This window comes from Helianthus annuus, chromosome 12 (assembly GCF_002127325.2).
Source record: "Helianthus annuus cultivar XRQ/B chromosome 12, HanXRQr2.0-SUNRISE, whole genome shotgun sequence".
In the NCBI taxonomy this organism is placed as follows: domain Eukaryota; kingdom Viridiplantae; phylum Streptophyta; class Magnoliopsida; order Asterales; family Asteraceae; genus Helianthus; species Helianthus annuus.
In genome coordinates, this window is record NC_035444.2 from 100,164,698 (window position 1) to 100,188,060 (window position 23,363).

Here is a 23,363-nt window from a genome sequence, read left to right on the forward strand (position 1 = left end):
CCATATTTGGATAAATTTGTAATTGTTTTCATAGACGATATACTTATTTATTCAAAAAGTCAGGACGAACATTGTCAGCACTTGCATGCAATCTTAACTTTGTTAAGAAAAGAAAAGTTGTACGCCAAATTATCGAAGTGTGAATTTTGGCTACAAGAAGTACAATTTTTAGGACACATGGTGAATCATGAAGGTATTCACGTAGATCCTGCTAAGATAGAAGCAATTACCAATTGGAAGGTTCCGCAAACCGCAATGGAAATTAGAAGTTTTATAGGTTTAGCCGGGTATTATAGACGGTTTATTAAGGATTTTTCCAAGATAGCAATACCATTAACTAAGCTAACCTGTAAAGCCATTAAGTTTGAATGGGGACCTAAACAAGAAGAAGCCTTCAGAATATTAAAGCAGAAATTAACCAATGCTCCAATCTTAGCCTTACCAGAAGGAACAGAAGACTTTGAAGTATACTGTGATGCTTCAAAATTAGGATTCGGATGTGTGTTAATGCAACGCAAGAAGGTAATTGCGTATGCTTCCAGACAATTGAAGAAGCACGAGGAAAACAATACGACTCATGACTTAGAATTAGGAGCTATAGTTTTTGCCCTTAAGATATGGAGACATTATCTGTATGGTAGTAAGTTTACTGTTTATACAGATCATAAAAGTTTAAGGTATATATTTGGGCAAAAAGAGTTAAATATGAGGCAAAGAAGATGGATGCAAATCCTGAGTGATTACGACTGTGATATTCAATATCACGAAGGAAAGGCACACGTAGTCGCAGATGCCTTAAGTCGTAAGGATCATGAGAAGCAAAGGCGAGTCCGTGCTCTTAGAATAAATCTACAAGTAGATTTAATGGAACAATTGAAGGAAATTCAGGAAACAGCAATCAAGGATGATGGTGAAGGAATGAAAGGTTACCTAAAAGAATCGGGACAAGGAAATGATGGAATTTGGAAATTCCACAAATGCAGAATTTGGGTACCTGAACAGGGAAATTTAAGATCAAAGATTTTAGAGGAAGCTCATAAATCTAGGTATACTGTACATCCAGGAAACAATAAGATGTACCAAGATTTAACAAAGAATTTCTGGTGGATAGGAATGAAAAAGGATATAGCCGAATACGTATCTAAGTGTCTAACCTGTTCACAAGTTAAAGCCGAACACCAGAAACCTTCAGGACTACTACAACAGTTAGAAATGCCTGTATGGAAATGGGAACTCATAACAATAGACTTTGTTACTAAGTTACCCAAAACCAGAAAAGGTAACAATGCGATTTGGGTAATTGTGGATCGATTAAGCAAATCTGCTCATTTTCTACCAATGAAGGAAACCTTTAGTATGGAAAGGTTAGCCAAGTTGTACGTAGATGAAATAGTATCCTTACATGGAGTCCCACTCTCCATTGTATCGGATAGAGATAGTCGTTTCACTTCCCGTTTCTGGACAAGCTTCCAAGAAGCAATGGGAACCCGACTCAATCTAAGCACTGCATATCATCTACAAACAGACGGACAAAGTGAAAGGACGATCCAAACTCTAGAAGACATGCTCCGAGCATGTGTAATTGACTTTGGTGGTAATTGGGATAACCATTTACCATTAATCGAATTCTCCTATAACAATAGTTATCACTCAAGCATCGAAGCCGCTCCATTCGAAGCACTATATGGACGCAAGTGTAGAACGCCCGTATGTTGGGCAGAAATAGGAGAAAGTCAATTATCAGGTCCAGAAATCGTACAAGAAACCACAGACAAGATAACTCATATCAAGGAAAGATTGAAAACAGCCAGAGATCGTCAGAAAAGCTATGCAGACAATCGCCGCAAGCCACTAGAATTCCAGATAGGAGACAAAGTACTGTTGAAAGTTTCTCCTTGGAAAGGAGTAGTACGATTCGGTAAGAAAGGAAAACTGAGTCCAAGATATGTTGGACAATTCCCAGTGATCCAACGAATAGGACCAGTAGCTTATCGCTTACAACTACCAGAAGAACTAGCTGGAGTACATGATGTATTTCATGTATCCAATCTCAAGAAATGTCTATCAGATGAATCCCTGGTAGTACCTCTTCAAGATGTGGAGGTAAATGAAAAGTTAAAATTCATAGAAAAACCCTTACAAATAGAGGACCGGAAGGTCAAGTTTCTCAAACACAAGCAACTAGTATTGGTAAAAGTCAAATGGAATTCAAAGAGGGGACCAAAATATACTTGGGAACTGGAGACAGAAATGAAGCGGAAATACCCTCATCTATTTCAGTAAATCTCGAGGACGAGATTTTTCTTAAGGTGGGGAGGATGTAACAACTCTCATTAAAATCCATAAAGATATGGTAACGGTCTAGTGGTTCACATGGGGAAGCCCCCACTAATTATGGATATGGTTTGGGGAAAACAAAGATACTGGGTAACACGTGGTTTATGTAATAACTCTCATTAAAATCCATAATTAGGATGATAATTAGTCAATAAGAAAACCCTAATTGAGACACCCAAGTAATTCTACATTAACCCTAAAATTTCCAGAACAATTGGAATCAGGATCAGGGCCCTAAAACTCAGGGGGGATAAACCCTAGTGATAATTATCTCTAAAAAAAAACATTGTCATAATAGAAATTAATAAAACTGTCAATTCATGCAAGCTAGTCCCGAGCCTAGGCAGTCTATAATTAGACTGCTTAGCTTGCGGACCGTAAGGGATCAGGCATACGGTCCGTAAGGGAGTCCCAAAAATCACTATAAATAGCAGACATTGGCACTTGCATTTTGAAGTTAAAACGACGTGAAAACTCTCTGTGGACGTCGAGATATCACAATAGTATTACAATTAAACACACACTGATCACGAAGTGCTGCCGCAAAACAGGGTAATAACTCGATCGCTATTACGATTCATTTTCCGACTGATCAATATATCCAATGGATGTTTAAGTGCCGCCCGCCTTAGGGTGATACTTTGTCGTTCGTCGTTAATTCGATGGATGTTTAAGTATCGCACTTTGTCGTTCGCTGTGAGAATTTGATCTCGTGAGTTATCGTAAATGCTGTATTGATCACTAACCCGGTTTTGTGTGCATTATTATTTAAATTAGGTTAACAAGGCTAAATCATATTCTGTCCGTGTTAAATCTGCAATGTGAGTCATTCTCTATTTATCAATTGTTTTACAATACTCCAAATTATTTTCAGAATTATAAATTACAGTGATTAAGTTTATGTAATCACCAAATTACAGCCAGTATGTGGGGTATTGTGCACATTACTACTGTTTTAATCACTTTAGGTGGGCGAACCTAAAATTTAGTGATATACGTCATTCATTGGGGCAGCCAATGGTGATATGACCACAATCACAGATCCGGTCGAGTGACAAATACTGTGGGTAGTTGGTAGATATCAGAAACATATGTAAAAACCATTAATACTGTAAATTATAATAAACGAGTTATTTTAAATAAATAAATAAATAGAATGATTCACTCAGTATTTCCCGCTGACAAAACTTTTTTTTTTTAAACATGTTTCAGGTGATCTATTGTAATCCAGGAAAAGTGCTGGGGAGCATTTCAAGCTTAAGACAGTGGCTCATTATTAAACAAAGAAATATGTTTTCTAAAAATAAAGATTTCTTAGTAAAATCTTGTTATTGTAAATTACCGGGGTTTTATCCCGAGTTGTGAAATAAAATAATCGGGAAAAGTTTTAGCTTTAAAAAGATCCTGAGGATACAATTCCGCTCCTAAAATCAATTAAATATATATCACGGGATTTCTGTCCCGCGGCTCCTGAAACGGGTCAAACCGGGTCGGGGGCCGTGACAGAAATGAGGTGGTATCAGAGCCACTGAGTTAAGCTAATTAAGTATTTAGAGATACTTAATTTTTCCTGATTACAATTATGTGATTATGTGTTATATTAAACTGACTATGTGTTAGTTAAAGTATGGGTAAGCAAAAGCTGCAAAATATCTATCTTAAATTAGATAGGTCAGTCTACAAAGAGGGAAGTTCATCCCAAACTAAATCTTCAAAACTCCCTATAATTCCTGAAGAAGGAATATTTGTGCGAAAAGCACAATATGAGAAACCGCTTTCTCCTAGAAAAAGGAGTATGATTATTAAGAAAAGTAAAGAGCAAATCCGAGAAAAGAAGATTAAAAAGGAAACCCAGGAATTAATCAATAAATCACCTTGGGAAGACAAGCTAGATGAGAAATGGGAAAATTTGTATATGCTAGCCACAGTAGCAGAACATGCAGATCTTTAAAAACCCTAAGTCTAGTAATAGCACTTCCCAGTAAATAAATAAATAAATCCGAGTGTGTTCTTTCCTGTTATTTTGTACAAATAGTGTGCAATAAAACTTCAATGTTTATTTGTTAAACTTTGTTCCAAAGTTTTAACTTAGCTTTTTGTGCATTTTGCATATATGCTACACAGCATGAATGAGATATCTGAAGCCTTTCAGAACCTCAATCTTTACCCGGTGAATGTAGAAGTTTCCAAAGATTTTACTGGATACTTTGCTGATGTGGAACAACCTGTAGAATTCAATGCTCCACCTTTGACAAAGCCAAAACGAAAGAAAACAAAGAATTATGTATGGGGTAGTGGTATACGTAGGAAAAAGCCAGCTACGAAACTTCCTAAAATAAACAACCCTTTAGAAAAAGGAAAAGAAATTGTACTCAAAGAAAGTACTAAACAGCAAGAGATGGAAACTGAAGTCAAGAAAGATTCTAGGCAAATGGAAATACAGTTTAAGGAATATTCTAAAGATATAGAAATGGAAGTAGGATAAGGTTCTAGATCAACCCAGATAGAAATTGGAGAGAGCTCCAACCAAAACCAGGGAATAACTTTTCAAGAGGAAATAGATTTTCTATTGGCAAGCTGTGAGACTATTCAGCCTGTCAATACTAATGTTTTTACCTTTCCTATTGAAAATCCACTCCCTATGAATCTTGAACCAGCAATCTCAGAACCAATAGTCCACTCTCAACCTGTAGGAATGGACGAATGGTGGACGAACGATTGGCAATTTCAAAATATTGTCAACGACCCTTATTCCTTTCTTCCACAATTCGATCCAGAACCCCTACCTAATCCACCAATGAGTAACGAAAATATGGCAGAACTTCGTCATTATGGTGAAGAATTGATGGATGCAGGAAATAGAATCAGGGAGATAGGGGGACAAATTGCCTGGAAGTATGATGAAAGGGAACTTTGTTTTTAGGACGACAAGTGGCGAGAGATAGGAGGGTGGTAAAACTATAGTTGTGTAATAGTAAAAGTAATAGTGAAATCAGTCTGTAACATAACTACGAATAAAACCTTGTAAAATATTTGTGTGTAGTGATGCATACTATAACAGATATAAAATGAAATCGAGAAATCGATAGTTTTGACTATACGTTTATTATAAATTGTCTGATTGTTTGTGTATAATTGCTATTTATCAGATACTAATAAAAAATTATATATATATTATTAGATGGCAAATATTGGTAATGAACCGGTAAATGAGGTTAATCAGTCGGAGCAACATCCAGGGGATCAATATATGACTAGACAAGATATTGAAAATATTGTTGCTCAAGGGATAGCCAATACTATTCCAGCATTCGTTGCTGCTGTAAAAAGTCCAATCGAACCACAACATATCATTCCTAGTAAACGTACTTCTGAAGATAACTTCAGTAACAGTATAAACGGGGGCAATAATCATGTTAATCATGATAATGAATCCCAGCACACGCCGCTCCCTAAGAAACTGAAAGCTGCAACACCTGGTTGCACTTTCAAAGAATTCCTTGCTTGTAAACCCACTGAATTTGCAGGCAATGAAGGGGCAACTGCATCACTGCGTTGGTTAGAGAAAACCGAAGCAGTAATTGCAATAAGTAAGTGTGCCAAAGATGATCAGGTCATGTACGCATCAAACCTGTTTAAAGAAGGAGCACTCGAATGGTGGAACACTGTGTTACAAGCTAAAGGAAGAAATAGGGCTTATGCTATGACTTGGGAAGAATTTAAGAATTTTGTAGAAAGAAAATTTTGTCCTGAGTATGAAAAGGAACAAATGGCAAATAAGTTCCTAAATCATCGGATGATAGGTGTGGATTGTCATGGTTATACTTCGACATTCTTTGAATATGCTAGAGTGGTACCAACACTGGCTTCGCCAGAACCGGTACTCATTTCTCGCTATATTTGGGGATTAATTAGCGAAATTCGCAATATCGTTAAGGCTGCGAGACCTCGCACTATTGACAATGCCGTAGAATTAGCTAACACTCTGACTGATGAATTGATACGCACAAGAGATGAAGACAGGAAGAAGGAACTAGCTCAGAAAATTACCCAAGGATTTAGGGTGGGTAATAGTAGTTTCAAGAGAAGAGGAGCAGGGCAATCTTCAACTTTGCCATTCTGCAAAATTTGCAAAAAGAAACATTTTGGAAAATGTAATAAAATTTGCAATTTTTGCATAACGATAGGACATCGTGAAGAAAACTGCAGAAAGAAATCCATAATTTGTTACAATTGTGGAGAAGTCGGACATTTCAAAACAGAATGTCCTAAGTTAGTCAAATCAGTAGACAACAAAACCAAGGCGACCGAAGGAGCTACTAAGAAGAATGCCCGAGCATTCCAGCTAACCACTCAAGAAGCAGAGCTCATTCCGGATGTGATAGCCGGTACGTTTTTAGTTCACGACGTTTATGCAAAAGTATTGTTTGACTCTGGTGCAAACCAAAGTTTTATAAATACTTCATTCTGCCAAGCTCTTAAGTTACCCTTAACTACCATTAGGCAGATTTTTACAGTCCAAACCGCAGATGGGAATTCAGTAAAAATCAATCAGGTTTTGCAGAAAGTAGAAATAGAACTTTCAGGTCATAAATTTGCTGCAAACCTATTACCTATGAAATTAACTGAATTTGATGTTGTGTTAGGAATGGATTGGTTAATAGCCAACCATGCTCAAATCATTTGTGATAAAAACTCTATAGAAATTCAAGCATCTACTGGAGAAGTAATCATGATTACAGGAGATAAACCTCGAAAGCCACTGAAGTTAATATCAGTAATGAAAGTTGCTAATTATGAACGAAAACAAGGAATAGTATATATGATTTCAGTAATCATTAGTACTAAAGGTAAAGAACTTAAGGAAATTCCTGTAGTCTCAGAATACCCAGATATATTTCCAGAAGATTTACCTGGGTTACCACCAGATAGGGAGGTAGAATTTAGGATTCATCTAATTCCAGGAACTACACCGTTAGCCAAGGCACCTTATCGATTAGCTCCTACCGAAATGCTAGAATTGAAGAAACAATTAGATGAATTACTAAGCAAAGAATTTATACAACCTAGTTCATCCCCTTGGGGTGCACCAGTGTTGTTTGTGAAAAAGAAAGATGGATCAATGAGAATGTGTATCGACTATAGAGAGCTAAATAAGGTTACAATTAAGAATCGATACCCATTACCTAGGATTGATGATCTTTTTGATCAATTACAAGGCGCTAAATACTTTTCTAAGATAGACTTGCGCTCTGGATATCATCAATTAAAGGTTCAAGAAGAAGACATACCTAAAACTGCTTTTAGAACTAGGTATGGACATTATGAGTTTACAGTCATGCCCTTCGGGTTAACTAATGCACATGCAGCATTCATGGACATGATGAACAGGATCTGTAAACCATATTTGGATAAATTTGTAATTGTTTTCATTGACGATATACTTATTTATTCAAAAAGTCAGGACGAACATTGTCAGCACTTGCATGCACTCTTAACTTTGTTAAGAAAAGAAAAGTTGTACGCCAAATTATCGAAGTGTGAATTTTGGCTACAAGAAGTACAATTTTTAGGACACATGGTGAATCATGAAGGTATTCACGTAGATCCTGCTAAGATAGAAGCAATTACCAATTGGAAGGTTCCGCAAACCGCAATGGAAATTAGAAGTTTTATAGGTTTAGCCGGGTATTATAGACGGTTTATTAAGGATTTTTCCAAGATAGCAATACCATTAACTAAGCTAACCTATAAAGCCATTAAGTTTGAATGGGGACCTAAACAAGAAGAAGCCTTCAGAATATTAAAGCAGAAATTAACCAATGCTTCAATCTTAGCCTTACCAGAAGGAACAGAAGACTTTGAAGTATATTGTGATGCTTCAAAATTAGGATTCGGATGTGTGTTAATGCAACGCAAGAAGGTAATTGCGTATACTTCCAGACAATTGAAGAAGCACGAGGAAAACTATACGACTCATGACTTAGAATTAGGAGCTATAGTTTTTGCCCTTAAGATATGGAGACATTATCTGTATGGAAGTAAGTTTACTGTTTATACAGATCATAAAAGTTTAAGGTATATATTTGGGCAAAAAGAGTTAAATATGAGGCAAAGAAGATGGATGGAAATCCTGAGTGATTACGACTGTGATATTCAATATCACGAAGGAAAGACAAACGTAGTCGCAGATGCCTTAAGTCGTAAGGATCATGAGAAGCAAAGGCGAGTCCGTGCTCTTAGAATAAATCTACAAGTAGATTTAATGGAACAATTGAAGGAAATTCAGGAAACAGCAATCAAGGATGATGGTGAAGGAATGAAAGGTTACCTAAAAGAATTGGGACAAGGAAATGATGGAATTTGGAAATTCCACAAAAGCAGAATTTGGGTACCTGAACAGGGAAATTTAAGATCAAAGATTTTAGAGGAAGCTCATAAATCTAGGTATACTGTACATCCAGGAAACAATAAGATGTACCAAGATTTAAGAAAGAATTTCTGGTGGATAGGAATGAAAAAGGATATAGCCGAATACGTATCTAAGTGTCAAACCTGTTCACAAGTTAAAGCCGAACACCAGAAACCTTCAGGACTACTACTACAGTTAGAAATGCCTGTATGGAAATGGGAACTCATAACAATGGACTTTGTTACTAAGTTACCCAAAACCAGAAAAGGTAACGATGCGATTTGGGTAATTGTGGATCGATTAACCAAATCTGCTCATTTTCTACCAATGAAGGAAACCTTTAGTATGGAAAGGTTAGCCAAGTTGTACGTAGATGAAATAGTATCCTTACATGGAGTCCCACTCTCCATTGTATCGGATAGAGATAGTCGTTTCACTTCCCGTTTCTGGACAAGCTTCCAAGAAGCAATGGGAACCCGACTCAATCTAAGCACTGCATATCATCCACAAACAGACAGACAAAGTGAAAGGACGATCCAAACTCTAGAAGACATGCTCCGAGCATGTGTAATTGACTTTGGTGGTAATTGGGATAACCATTTACCATTAATCGAATTCTCCTATAACAATAGTTATCACTCAAGCATCGAAGCCGCTCCATTCGAAGCACTATATGGACGCAAGTGTAGAACTCCCGTATGTTGGGCAGAAATAGGAGAAAGTCAATTATCAGGCCCAGAAATCGTACAAGAAACCACAGACAAGATAACTTATATCAAGGAAAGATTGAAAACAGTCAGAGATCGTCAGAAAAGCTATGCAGACAATCGCCGCAAGCCACTAGAATTCCAGATAGGAGACAAAGTACTATTGAAAGTTTTCTCCTTGGAAAGGAGTAGTACGATTCTGTAAGAAAGGAAAACTGAGTCCAAGATATGTTGGACCATTCCCAGTGATCCAACGAATAGGACCAGTAGCTTATCGCTTACAACTACCAGAAGAACTAGCTGGGGTACATGATGTATTTCATGTATCCAATCTCAAGAAATGTCTATCAGATGAATCCCTGGTAGTACCTCTTCAAGATGTGGAGGTAAATGAAAAGTTAAAATTCATAGAAAAACCCTTACAAATAGAGGACCGGAAGGTCAAGTTTCTCAAACACAAGCGACTAGTACTGGTAAAAGTCAAATGGAATTCAAAGAGGGGACCAGAATACACTTGGGAACTGGAGACAGAAATGAAGCGGAAATACCCTCATCTATTTCAGTAAATCTCGAGGACGAGATTTTTCTTAAGGTGGGGAGGATGTAACAACTCTCATTAAAATCCATAATTAGGATGATAATTAGTCAATAAGAAAACACTAATTGAGACACCCAAGTAATTCTGCATTAACCCTAAAATTTCCAGAACAATTGGAATCAGGATCAGGGCCCCTAAAACTCAGGGGGGGATAAACCCTAGTGATAATTATCTCTAAAAAAAACGTTGTCACAATAGAAATTAATAAAACTGTCAATTCATGCAAGCTAGTCCCGAGCCTAGGCAGCCTATAATTAGACTGCTTAGCTTACGGACCGTAAGGGATCAGGCATACAGTCCGTAAGGGAGTCCCAAATATCACTATAAATAGCAGACATTGGCACTTGCATTTTGAAGTTAAAACGACGTGAAAACTCTCTGTGGACGTCGAGATATCACAATAGTATTACAATTAAACACACACTGATCACGAAGTGCTGCCGCAAAACAGGGTAATAACTCGATCGCTATTACGATTCATTTTCCGACTGATCAATATATCCAATGGATGTTTAAGTGCCGCCCACCTTAGGGTGATACTTTGTTGTTCGTCGTTAATTCGATGGATGTTTAAGTATCACACTTTGTCGTTCGTTGTGAGAATTTGATCTCGTGAGTTATCGTAAATGCTGTATTGATCATTAACCCGGTTTTGTGTGCATTATTATTTAAATTAGGTTAACAAGGCTAAATCATATTCTGTCCGTGTTAAATCTGCAATGTGAGTCATTCTCTTTTTATCAATTGTTTTACAATACTCCAAATTATTTTCAGAATTATAAATTACAGTGATTAAGTTTATGTAATCACCAAATTACAGCCAGTATGTGGGGTATTGTGCACATTACTACTGTTTTAATCACTTTAGGTGGGCGAACCTAAAATTTAGTGATATACGTCATTCATTGGGGCAGCCAATGGTGATATGACCACAGTCACAGATCCGGTCGAGTGACAAATACTGTGGGTAGTTGGTAGATATCAGAAACATATGTAAAAACTCTTAATACTGTAAATTATAATAAACGAGTCATTTTAAATAAATAAATAGAATGATTCACTCAGTATTTCCCGCTGACAAAACTTTTTTTTTAAACATGTTTCAGGTGATCTATTGTAATTCAGGAAAAGTGCTGGGGAGCATTTCAAGCTTAAGACAGTGGCTCATTATAAAACAAAGAAATATGTTTTCTAAAAATAAAGATTTCTTAGTAAAATCTTGTTATTGTAAATTACCAGGGTTTTATCCCGAGTTGTGAAATAAAATAATCGGGAAAAGTTTTAGCTTTAAAAAGATCCCGAGGATACAATTCCGTTGCTAAAATCAATTAAATATATATCACGGGATTTCTGTCCCGCGGCTCCTGAAACGGGTCAAACCGGGTCGGGGGCCGTGACAGTTTACGAAACAACTTACGGTTTTCAAAACAAACTTGCAAAACTAAACAACCAAATGTGAACTCGCTCAACTTTATTGTTGACTCGTTATTACATGCCTTACAGGTCCTTAGATGCTTATGGAGCTTGCACGAGAAGGAGTGGTCATTGTGGGATATGGACTGTTATGTCCCGTTCTAAACATTTAAACTTTATGAACTTATTAAACTTTTGTTTTGGGTTTTACGTTTTATGCTTCCGCTGTTAACTTAAAGTTGGTTATTTTCTTTTGGTCACCAATTGTATTGTGGTTGGTTTTATTTACTTAATTACGTTGTTCAATATGATTGGTGGCTCGATCCTGGTCACGTCACGCCTCCAAGCGGTGATACTACGCGTGCGGATTTTGGGGGTGTGACAAAGATGTCCCCCACCGCGCCTACCTAAGAGCGTGCCCCAAAAGGTGGAAAAGGGATTCCCTAATCAGCCCTTGATCGAGAGAACAGAATAGCTTAGCAAAAGAAGATGAAAATGATTGTAAAAATCGGTGGGCGCCAAAGAAGAAACACCAAACTAATCTGGTGATTAGTTCGTGGTATGTGCCTCGACAAATAAGGTTAATCTTCTTGGTCTTCTCCAAGTTGTGGTGATTAAGATCCTGTAAACACTAAACACCCCGTTAAGCTCGTTATGAGGAGGGGAATAGGGGGTTCTTCTCGTAACCACTCTCCAGCCTTAGAATAAGTATATGCTTTAAGGAAAAAAGTGTGTGATTAAGAGTGAGAAAGCAAGGAACCAGATGATTAAACCTGGAGGTGAAGGCTCCTATTTATAGCCGGAGTGGTATGGAAGGAGATGGGCTGATGGGCCTTGGGCCTGGAATCGACAACAAGGAATATCCGTTTTGTCCCCTCTGCTACGGCTGTTAGTGCTTCTGGACAAGTAGGGAGTTGGCGCACGCTGAATGGATCCATGTGGTCTGACCGTTGTCCTTGTTGTCTCGTCTGTCATCAGTGGCTAAGTGGAGATCATGGAGCAGATGTCGGCACTCACTGATTGGTGCCACATATGCGTCCTTATGTACCTTCTTGTCTCCTGTACGATTGCTAATCGTGGAGAACGATCGGATACAGCCTGTTGGACGCTCATTGGTCCATTGCTCTGCCACTTGTACCAAGGGGCAGAGGCCATCGTAGGGGTAGAAGAACTCGTGGGGTGTTGCTGTTACTCATGTCATTGGTTTGGTTGAGGAGGTTGGTGATGAGAGACGTGGTGCTGGTAATGGTTTATTAGGATTTAGGGAGAGGATGGAGCAAGGAGTGATCTGGGTGATGGTTCGATACAGAGGATATAGGAGGTTTCATAGACAGAGTTTCTCCCTATGCCTCATATGCATCCTCCACTAACATAGATGTTTATGTTTTCTTGTTTGTGGTTGTATATTTTCGATTGTTGGTAGACACTTTATCTTTTTTATTTATGATGTATTTATGTCCAATTTGGATGGGTATGCGACTATGGTTTGTATTTGGCATTGTTATGTATTTATTTTGTGATGGTGTATAAACCTTTCATCCATATGATGTATGTTATGGTTGTTTCCATATGATGTATGTTATCTTTTGTCAATAAAAAATTATAACAAGATAGAAGGTAGACGACAACAAGCTTCTCCGCAACCACTTTGAATAACAAAACAAAAAGGGAACATATTATTTTACGCGCAAGTATGTTTGTTAAGAATGCAAAAAAGGTAACATACGAAAAGGGAACATATTTTGGAAGCTACTTGAAAACGCTGATTCATTTATGCTTAAGGCTTTTTTACTTCTCGTGAACAGTTACTGGCAAAGATAAAATCATGAACTATCCTAAGCCAAAATGTAAATTGCATTGCTAGTTTCATTTGACAAGCAGGCATACGATCCCTTTATAAGGCCTTATTAAAGTGAAATTTAAACCAACATCTTTTGGTTTCTACCTCTTATTTTAACATGTCTAACTCATTCAACATGTTTATAATACCCAACCCAGCTATGTTTTCTATTCGAACGATTAAATTAATCTCTACCACTTATCAATTCAATAGAATTTCACTGTGTGTGAAACCCATCAGGTAACAATTAATCATTTAGACTTTCTTTTTGTTAGTCTTCATCATCCAAACATATGTTTCGCACATGACAACTTTGAACAAGGTTTAGGGTAATTTCTCTGATTATCACTTTAATTGAAATAAGATTACAAGGAACATATCTATACTATATATACACGTGAAACAATGACATGATAATAAACTAACCAACTACATGAAAAGTAACTTGTTTTTAAACTCAAACTCTCACACAAAACATAAAACTCTCGTCCGAAACACATACGTTGGATGACGAAGACAAAAGGCCCACACAAGTTGGAAACTCCAAGTTGAGAAACCAACCAAAACCTGATGAAGTATGTCCGTATAGTGATAACTTGAATCATCTGATGCTTGACTTGAAACTTTGGATGAATTAAGTTGAACTTTCGGATGAAACATAAAAACATACGTTCTAATGAAGACCAGTGGCGGATCCAGGATTTTTTCTAGTGGATTCACTTTTTTTAGATGATCCAATTTCGTAGAACAAAATATAAAAAAAATCGGGTCGGTATAACAGTTCGGGTCGGGTGGTTTATCATATAATAAAAATACTCTATAAATAGAACTTAAAAAAAAAAACTACCTACTAATGCTTTACATTTACAAGAAAGAACTAAAACCAATATCGTTTTACACGTCACACTCCATCCATATATAAATATATTTATTTCTTATTGATGCTCACAATTCATTGTTTTTATATGTATTGATTGTAACTTAAAGCTATGGAATCATTCAAGATAGCTTACATTTTCCTCGAAGAGTACTTTGACTAACATATACAGACCAGAATGAGTAATTAAGCATATAAACAAAAAGATTTGCCAAAGAAAAGGATTTGTAATCGGAGTCACGAATAAATTGAATGATTACTAGAATATAATCCTCCATAAAACATAAATATAAGATTCAAACTATGAACTATTCAAGTTTCAATAAATCATTAACTTTTACATTTTCGCCATCTAATTCAATTTTACATTTCTAATCAGTTACACATTTTTACATAATACATAATATCGATTCAAGTTTCAACAAATTAAAAATATATTCATCATATAATAGAATCAAAGGACAAAGATAAGTAAAGAATTTGGAAGTTTACCTCAAAAAAAAAAAAAAAAAGAAATTGGAGCAATTTGGGAACACTCACAAAAAAAAAAAAAAAGAAAAAAAAGAAATTGGAGCAATTTGGGAACAAATTAGTCGATGGCATATAAAACCCTAATTTGGGTTTCAAAGAAACAAGGAAACTTAAGAAAAAATACTTAGAATAACATGTTTCAAGGATATGATCAAACTAGATACCTGTTGTTAAATAGAGTGAAAGCTTAACCATGGAGCCATTTTCATTTTTGTGAATGGGTTCATACCACATTTTATCTATGGGTTCAACCCATATTTTTTATATACCTATCTACTAAGAATTCGAAACTGAGCGGGTTCGCGTGAACCCGCACTTCATTAACTAGATCCGCCCCTGATGAAGATTAAAACTATATTTTCAGAATAGTTTTAAGTCTTTATAATTAACCAATTGACATAACTAATTTATGTTTGGAACTCTTGTTTTGGTGAAAACAGCACGTAGGTCAAAAACTTGCAATAACAATAAGAAATAACCACATGCATGTCAAATTCCTTGTATAAGACATGTCCCATGCAACCCTCACAATCAAACGTAATATTTTTGTATTCAATTATAATTGCTGATTACAATAGTTTATATAGATAACTAAATTACATTCTAATACCCTCTATTATAAACTACTTATATATCTAAACCACTAGTCTAATATTCCCCCGCAAGTTGAGGGCGGGGAACGACTTGCAACTTGGACCGTAGTAACATAAACCTCTGAGAAGATAAGGGCTTGGTAAAGACGTCAGCAATTTGATCATTAGTTGCAATGAACTTGACATTTAATTTCCCTTGAGCAACTTGTTCACGGACAAAATGAAAATCAACTTCAACATGTTTAGTACGTGCGTGGAATACAGGATTGGCAGAAAGATAGGTTGCGCCAAGATTGTCACACCAAAGTGTAGGCGACCGATTCACTATTCCAAGTTCTTGAAGAAGAGATTTCAACCATATTAGTTCTGCAACAGTATCAGCAATTGCTTTGTATTCTGACTCCGTGGAAGATCGAGATACAGTCCGTTGTTTCCGTGCAGTCCATGAAATAAGATTAGATCCCAAGTATACAGCAAATCCCCCCGTGGATCGACGATCGACAGGGCAACCAGCCCAATCTGAATCTGAGTAAGCCTGTATATCTTGATGCCAATAGGAGTCAGAAAAAGCATGTAGTCTAGTGCTAGAGTCGCGACTGAAAAGTAAGCCAAGTTGAGCCGTGCCATGAAGATAGCGCAAGATACGTTTAACCGCAGCCCAGTGATTTTCGGTCGGTGCATGCATGAATTGACACACTTTATTAACCGCAAAGGCAATGTCTGGGCGAGATAAAGTAGCATATTGAAGTGCACCAACAACCTGACGATACCGTGATGGATCATTAAAAAGAGGACTATCGTCAGGGAGTAAAACATGAGAGGTAGCCATAGGAGTGGCGACTGGTTTGCATTGAGAAAGGCCAGCTCGATGTATGACATCCAAAATATATTTTCGTTGCGAAAGAATCAAGTTGTCATTATGATTTACCACTTCAATACCCAAGAAATAATGCAGCCTGCCAAGATCTTTAACTGCAAATAATGAACTAAGCCTATTGATGATATTGGTAACAGCTTGTGGTTGATTACCAGTGATGATGATATCATCAACATACACAAGAATATACACAAGAGTGCCACGCCTGTTGAGAATAAATAACGACGGATCAGTTTTAGACCCGGAAAAGCCAAGTTGTTGAAGTGCCATAGACAAGCGAGTAAACCACGCCCGGGGAGCTTGTTTGAGCCCATATAAAGACTTGTGAAGACGACACACATAATCAGGTTTGTTAGAATCAACAAAGCCAGGAGGCTGTTTCATGTAAACAGTTTCTTGAAGATCACCATGCAAAAATGCATTCTGAACATCTAGTTGACGAAGTGACCAGTTGTTAGTGACAGCTAGAGACAATACGGTACGAATAGTAGCCGGTTTAACAACCGGACTAAATGTCTCATGATAATCAACTCCGGCCTGTTGATGAAAACCCTTTGCAACGAGTCGCGCTTTATACCTGCTTATTTTTCCAGCTGGGTCTGTTTTCAACCTGTAGACCCACTTACAATCAACCACATTAGCATTTTTAACAGGAGGAACCAATGACCAAGTACCATTTTTATGAAGTGCCTCCAACTCTTCAGCCATGGCATGACGCCACTCTTTAGAGGTATTGGCAACGGTAAAGGAAGTAGGTTCAACAGGTAGGTTAGGTAAATTGGTAGCCATATAGGCAGTGGGATCATAGCGGTTTGTTGGTTTCGGATTAGGCCTAAGGTGTGTTGGACGAGGTCTTGGGGCAGGATTGGGAGGAGTTTCGGCTGAGGTGGTGGCTGGGTTGGTTTCGGTGTGGGTGGTTTGGGTAGTACCGGTTTGAGTGGTTTCAGTTTGGGTGGTATCGGCTGCCGAGGTGGTTGCGTTTGGTGTAGTGAAGGCTGGGGCAGAAGTGTCAGGAGTAGATTCTGGTAGGTCAGGGTCAATAGGATAAGAGGAGACGTTAAGGTTGTCAGGTTGGGGTGGGTTAGAGTTTATGGGTGAGGCATGATAAGGGAAAACATGTTCATTGAAACGAACATGTCGAGCAATATAAACCCTTTCAGTTGTGAGATCAAGGCACCGATAACCATGGTGAACAGGACTGTAGCCAAGAAAGATACACGGAGTAGATCGGAATTCAATTTTGTGATTATTGTAAGGACGAAGGTAGGGAAAACATTGACATCCAAAAACCCGAAGAAAGGAGTAATCTGGTGGACGTTTGAAAATATGTTCAAAGGGTGATTTGTTGGAGGAGACCCGGGATGGAAGACGATTTATGAGATAAACAGCTGTTTCGAATGCAAAATGCCAAAAACGTTGAGGAAGATGAGATTGAGCCAGAAGAGCAAGGCCGGTTTCAACAACATGACGATGACGACGCTCAACAGTGCCGTTTTGTTCACTGGTGTGAGGACAAGAGCGTCGATGAACTATACCAAGATTGTGACAAAACGAAGCAATGGTGCGAAATTCCCCTCCCCAATCAGACTGAATACTTTTTAATTTAGTGTTAAATTGCCTTTCTGCCATTTTAATAAAATATATTAAGTTATGATAAGCATCAGATTTACGAGCTAATGGGTAGAACCACATATATTTCGAATGATGATCAACACATAATAAAAAATATCGATAACCATCAAATGATAAAGTAGGAGTTGGACCCCAAACATCACAATAAACTAAGTCCAAAATATTAGCACTATGAAAATTGGAGTTTGACAATGATAATTTTGAAGACTTGCCCATTTGACAAGAAGTACATAACGAAGACGACAACTTGTCTAAAACAGGTAAATGAAAATGCGAAACAATAGAACGGAAAACTTGAGCATGAGGATGTCCAAGTCGTTGATGCCAAATGGTGGACGATGCTTTGAAGGCAGTAAAGGCGACTTTAGGAAGAGACTTGAGCTGAGGAAGGCGAAGGGAGTACAATCCATGTTCACTTGGACCCGTTAGGAGGATGGTGCGTGTAGACTCGTCCTTCACAACAAAATAAGAGGCATGAAACTCAAAGAAAACATTATTATCAACGCAAAACTTTTGAACAGATAAAAGATTTCTTTTAAGTTGAGGAACATGAAGAACATTAGAAAGCGTGAGGGTTTTATTTGGGGAATAAATTTTTGTCGAACCAATGTTTAAAATGGGTAAGGGTTGACCGTTACCAACAAAGAGAGAATCATTACCATAGTAGGCCTCAGAGTTGTCAAGGCTTTCAAAATCTGTGGCAGCGTGATCATTAGCTCCGGTATCAGGAAGATAGTTAAAGCTCCGGTGTGAACCAGCATCAGAATGAGTAGCATAATTTGCTTGAGACTGGGTGCGTGGTTGAGAAGACTGATTTGGGCACTGAGATGGTAGATGACCAATCCCGCAACGGTTGCAGTGACCATACACGGTGTTTTGAGTAGATGCCCAAGAGAACTGACGTGAACTACCAGTTTCACGGTTGCGAGCAGTGTTGTTGTTGCGATAATTACCCCTGTAGGAACCCCTTGAATTTCCACGACTTCCTCGGTTATTGTTTGAGGACCGAGGAGCATAGTAGGCCTGCGACGGTTGTGGTGGGGTAGAGGCAGCAGTCGGGTTCAATTGGTTGCCAAGTTGTGTAGCCATGAGTTGTAAGTTACTGATTTGTGTTTGAATGGATTGTAAATTCAGTTGTGGTTGTTTGGATGGGGTTGTGGCCATAAGAGCCTGTGGATTGGTTGGTTGTGTTGGTAAAAGTTTAGTAACCATATAATCATGGTCACTAATAAGACCATGAAGCTCACCAAAAGTGACCGGTGGAGTACGGGTTAAAAGGTTTGACTTGAGACCATAATATTCCTCACGAAGACCGGTAACCGTAAGCATGACAAGATCCTTATCCTTCATTGGTTCACCAATGTTTGCTAGAGCGGTTGCATATTCCTGAGCACGGCTTAAATATTCTGCAGGTTTTTCATCACTTTTCATAGTTATTCGAAGAAGTTGACTTTTAAGGGTGAACTCATGAGATGAGGAAACCGGCGCATAAGCACGTTCAAGAGACAGCCATATCTCACGAGAGGTCTGCCCTTGGACATGCTGAAACGATTCCTCAGAGATGGTAGATGTGATCAGTAAGCGCACATGAGCATCATTCTTCACCCATGGACTATAACTTGGATTGTCGGTGCTAGTGGTCCCTGTGGTGACTTTAGAAGGTGGACAGGGTATCGTTCCATCTACATAACCGAAGAGGTTATGAGAAATTAGAAAGGGTTCAAGCATTTGCTTCCAATATCCATAATTTGTAGGTTTAAGAGAGAACGCAAACTTGTGAGATTGATGGGTTGCTTTTTCTTGATTAGTAAATAAAGTGATGGCAGCCATTAGGGTTAGGTTACCTGAAGAGTTGATTGCTGCTGTTGTATTTGCTGTGCGATGTCTGCTGTATTTTCCAGAAGGTCGCAGAAGGGTTTTTGAACTGTGCGATGTATGTGTTGTAGATTGGAGGCAGTAGGGTTAGCTCCAGGCCGTGATTTGGAGAGGGGTTTGATTAGGCTCTGATACCAAATCAAACGTAATATTTTTGTATTCAATTATAATTGCTGATTACAATAGTTTATATAGATAACTAAATTACATTCTAATACCCTCTATTATAAACTACTTATATATCTAGACCACTAGTCTAATACTCACTAGTAATAGTCTTCCAAAATTAGGTCATTTCTTAAAACGTGACAACAATAGTTTAATTAATTAAGCATTCATGGTATTTTCTTATATTGAATATAAGAAACTTGTATAGTTTGGTTTACAAATGGGAAATAATAAGGATAATAATAAATAGATAATAATACTGAACTACTAAGTCCTTACGACAAAGGAAAGATTTTGAATAAACAGGGTGGAAATCCTCTCTTTCTTGGCACTCTAAAGTTGCATGCCAACAACAATAGATTAGGTGGTCAATCCTAGAATTTGTAATTTATTCTCCAAGCCAACCAACCCACCCTATATATATATATTCAGCTTTCAACGGTTGGATCATATGCAGATTTTAACAAATTAAAGATTAATTTCTGCAGCTTCTTGAACGAGAGGGATGGTCGGTGTTGTGAGAACATTGGTTGCGATAACCTTACTTGTTTCGGTGTATTCTGTTGCTGGCACTACCAGGCACTATGAGTTTAATGTATATATATCTAACATGCTAGTTTCTTTATTGTATACGTAAGGCAACATAACACACATTTCTGCGCGCAGATCCAACTGCAAAATGTGACAAGGCTTTGCCACACGAGGAGCATGGTGACGGTGAATGGGAAATTTCCAGGTCCACGCATCGTAGCTCGGGAGGGTGACCGCTTGCTTATCAAAGTTACCAATAACGTCTCCAATAATATTACAATCCATTGGTACTGGATAGATAAACATATTTTGTAATTCTAACAGTAAAATATTAGATCCTATTTATCATGTACGTAATTGCGATATATATTATATTGTTCGGTGTATGTTTTTCAGGCATGGTATCCGTCAGCTACGGAGTGGTTGGGCAGATGGGCCAGCTTACGTAACGCAATGCCCCATACAAACGGGACAGAGTTATGTGTATAACTATACGGTCATCGGACAAAGAGGAACTTTGTTTTGGCACGCACATATATCATGGCTACGAGCGAGTCTCTATGGCCCTCTTATCATTCTCCCAAAGCTTAGTGTCCCATACCCTTTTACAAAGCCCTATAAAGAAGTTCCCATCATCTTTGGTAACAAATTATCATGTCAACTTTTTAAATTGTATATGGTATTTTATAATAATGTTGCCTAGCATGAGATAGAAAATGATGTCTGTAGGAGAATGGTTTAATACGGATCCAGAAGCCATAATTGCCCAAGCAACACAAACTGGTGGAGGTCCAAACGTTTCTGACGCCTATACCTTCAATGGGCTTCCTGGTCCTTTCTATAACTGTTCTGCTAAAGGTACTTGTAGCATTTGGTACGCGTGTGTTTCAACTCTATATATATGCATACTTATATACAGATATCACCATAGACTTTCGTAATCAAAATTGGCAGATACGCTCAAACTGAAGGTTAAGCACGCGAAGACATACCTACTTCGACTCATCAATGCAGCACTCAACGATGAACTCTTTTTTAGCATAGCAAACCACACCCTCACAGTTGTTGAAGCTGATGCCATTTACACAAAACCTTTCGACACTGAGACACTTATACTAGCTCCTGGTCAAACCACCAATGTCCTCCTTAAGACCAAACTGAAATTTCCTGGTGCCAACTTTGTTATGTCTGCAAGACCATATGTAACAGGACAAGGAACCTTTGACAATTCCACTGTTGCTGGTATTCTTGAATATGAGTCGTCCATTCCCATGAAAAATCTGCCACTCTTTAAACCAGCATTACCACCTTTAAATGACACGTCATTCGTGACGCAATTTTCAAATAGGCTTCGAAGCTTGGCGAGTGCTCAGTTTCCAGCTAATGTTCCACAGAAGATTGACAGACATCTTTTTTTCACTGTAGGACTTGGTACCAGTCCTTGTGAAAAAAATAAAACTTGCCAAGGCCCAAATGGAACCAGGTTCGCTGCGTCTATTAACAATGTGTCCTTTGTACAGCCAAGTGTTGCCCTTCTCCAGTCCCATTATTCTGGTCAATCAGAGGGTGTTTATAGTCCTTATTTCCCTATCACCCCATTTCATTGGTTTAACTATACCGGGACTCCTCCAAATAATACCTTTGTGAGCAATGGTACAAAACTTATGGTTCTTCCATTTAATACTAGTGTCGAGTTGGTCTTGCAAGATACTAGCATTCTTGGCGTTGAAAGCCACCCTCTTCATCTCCATGGCTTCAATTTCTTTGTTGTTGGTCAAGGGTTTGGAAACTATCATCCTAACAAGGACCCTAAGAACTTCAATCTTGTGGACCCTATTGAAAGGAACACGGTTGGTGTCCCTTCTGGCGGGTGGGTTGCTATACGGTTTCTTGCAGATAACCCAGGTTTGTTTCTATGAATAATGCAGACCTGTTTCCTACATACAAATATATCCTAAGTTCTCGTGGATGATAATTTATGTGTTGAGCAGGGGTATGGTTCATGCACTGCCATTTGGAAGTTCATACAAGTTGGGGTTTGAAGATGGCTTGGCTTGTCTTGGATGGAAAACTTCCAAACCAAAAGCTCTTACCTCCACCAGTGGATCTTCCAAAGTGCTAATTTTGGCTGCTTCTGTTCAATCTTTTTAACATACAGTTTCGCCGGATTGCATATTTTTACATACTGAATTTACTTCCCTAAGAGTTGCCTAGCTACCAGAGTCGAAGGCTATTCATTTGATATAACATCCAAATTTTCACTTGTTGAATGTAATTATATAGTTGTTGCGAAACATTCTTTATAAAATATTTTCTTTAATGGAGATGGCATGCTAATTTTGATCATGTTCCGGTTAAGCTTTTCTTTGGATATCCCACATTCCAACATAAAATCGATAAACATATATCCGACAAAAGAAATTAAACAAAAGATGATCATTGACATGATTACGTACTCTCAAAACAAGTAGAAAGCTGATGTGTAGAAGAACATTCTTATTTTATAAGCATTACACTTTTTCTTATCTTTTATATTAGATTTGTTCTAACTTTTGTATGTACTGTACTGGGTCAAGTTATTCTACAAAGTCTTCTAATTGTAAGAAGTGTAAGAAGAATTTATAGAGTGACAAGTGTCTAATAACCTAAAACTAAACCCACTACATCACCACCAAAAACCTAAACACCCCCCCCCCCCCGGCAAAAAAAAAAAAACAAAAAAAAACTATACCTCACAAAAAACCCCCAAAAAACCTAACCCCCCCCCACCCCCACCCCCCAAAAACCTAAAAAAAATCTAAAAAAAACTAAACACCCACACCCACCCCCACCCAAAAACCTAAACCCCCACCCCCCACCCCCTCGGCAAAATATATATATATATATATATATATATATATATATATATATATATATATATATATATATATATATATATATAGGGTAAGGTTCATGCGAGAACCACCTTTATT

At 37.9% G+C, this 23,363-nt stretch overlaps 1 protein-coding gene across 1 annotated transcript; it reads left to right on the plus strand.

Moving 5' to 3' along the window:
• Nucleotides 1–20,300: 20,300 nt before the first annotated feature.
• LOC110895887 (laccase-17) lies at nt 20,301–22,715 on the plus strand. The gene is made up of 6 exons (XM_022143274.2): nt 20,301–20,455; nt 20,527–20,678; nt 20,788–21,032; nt 21,121–21,249; nt 21,346–22,296; nt 22,383–22,715. The coding sequence occupies exons 1-6, from the start codon at nt 20,366–20,368 to the stop codon at nt 22,511–22,513; spliced, it is 1,698 nt and encodes a 565-aa protein (XP_021998966.1). The 5' UTR covers nt 20,301–20,365; the 3' UTR covers nt 22,514–22,715.
• Nucleotides 22,716–23,363: the final 648 nt, after the last annotated feature.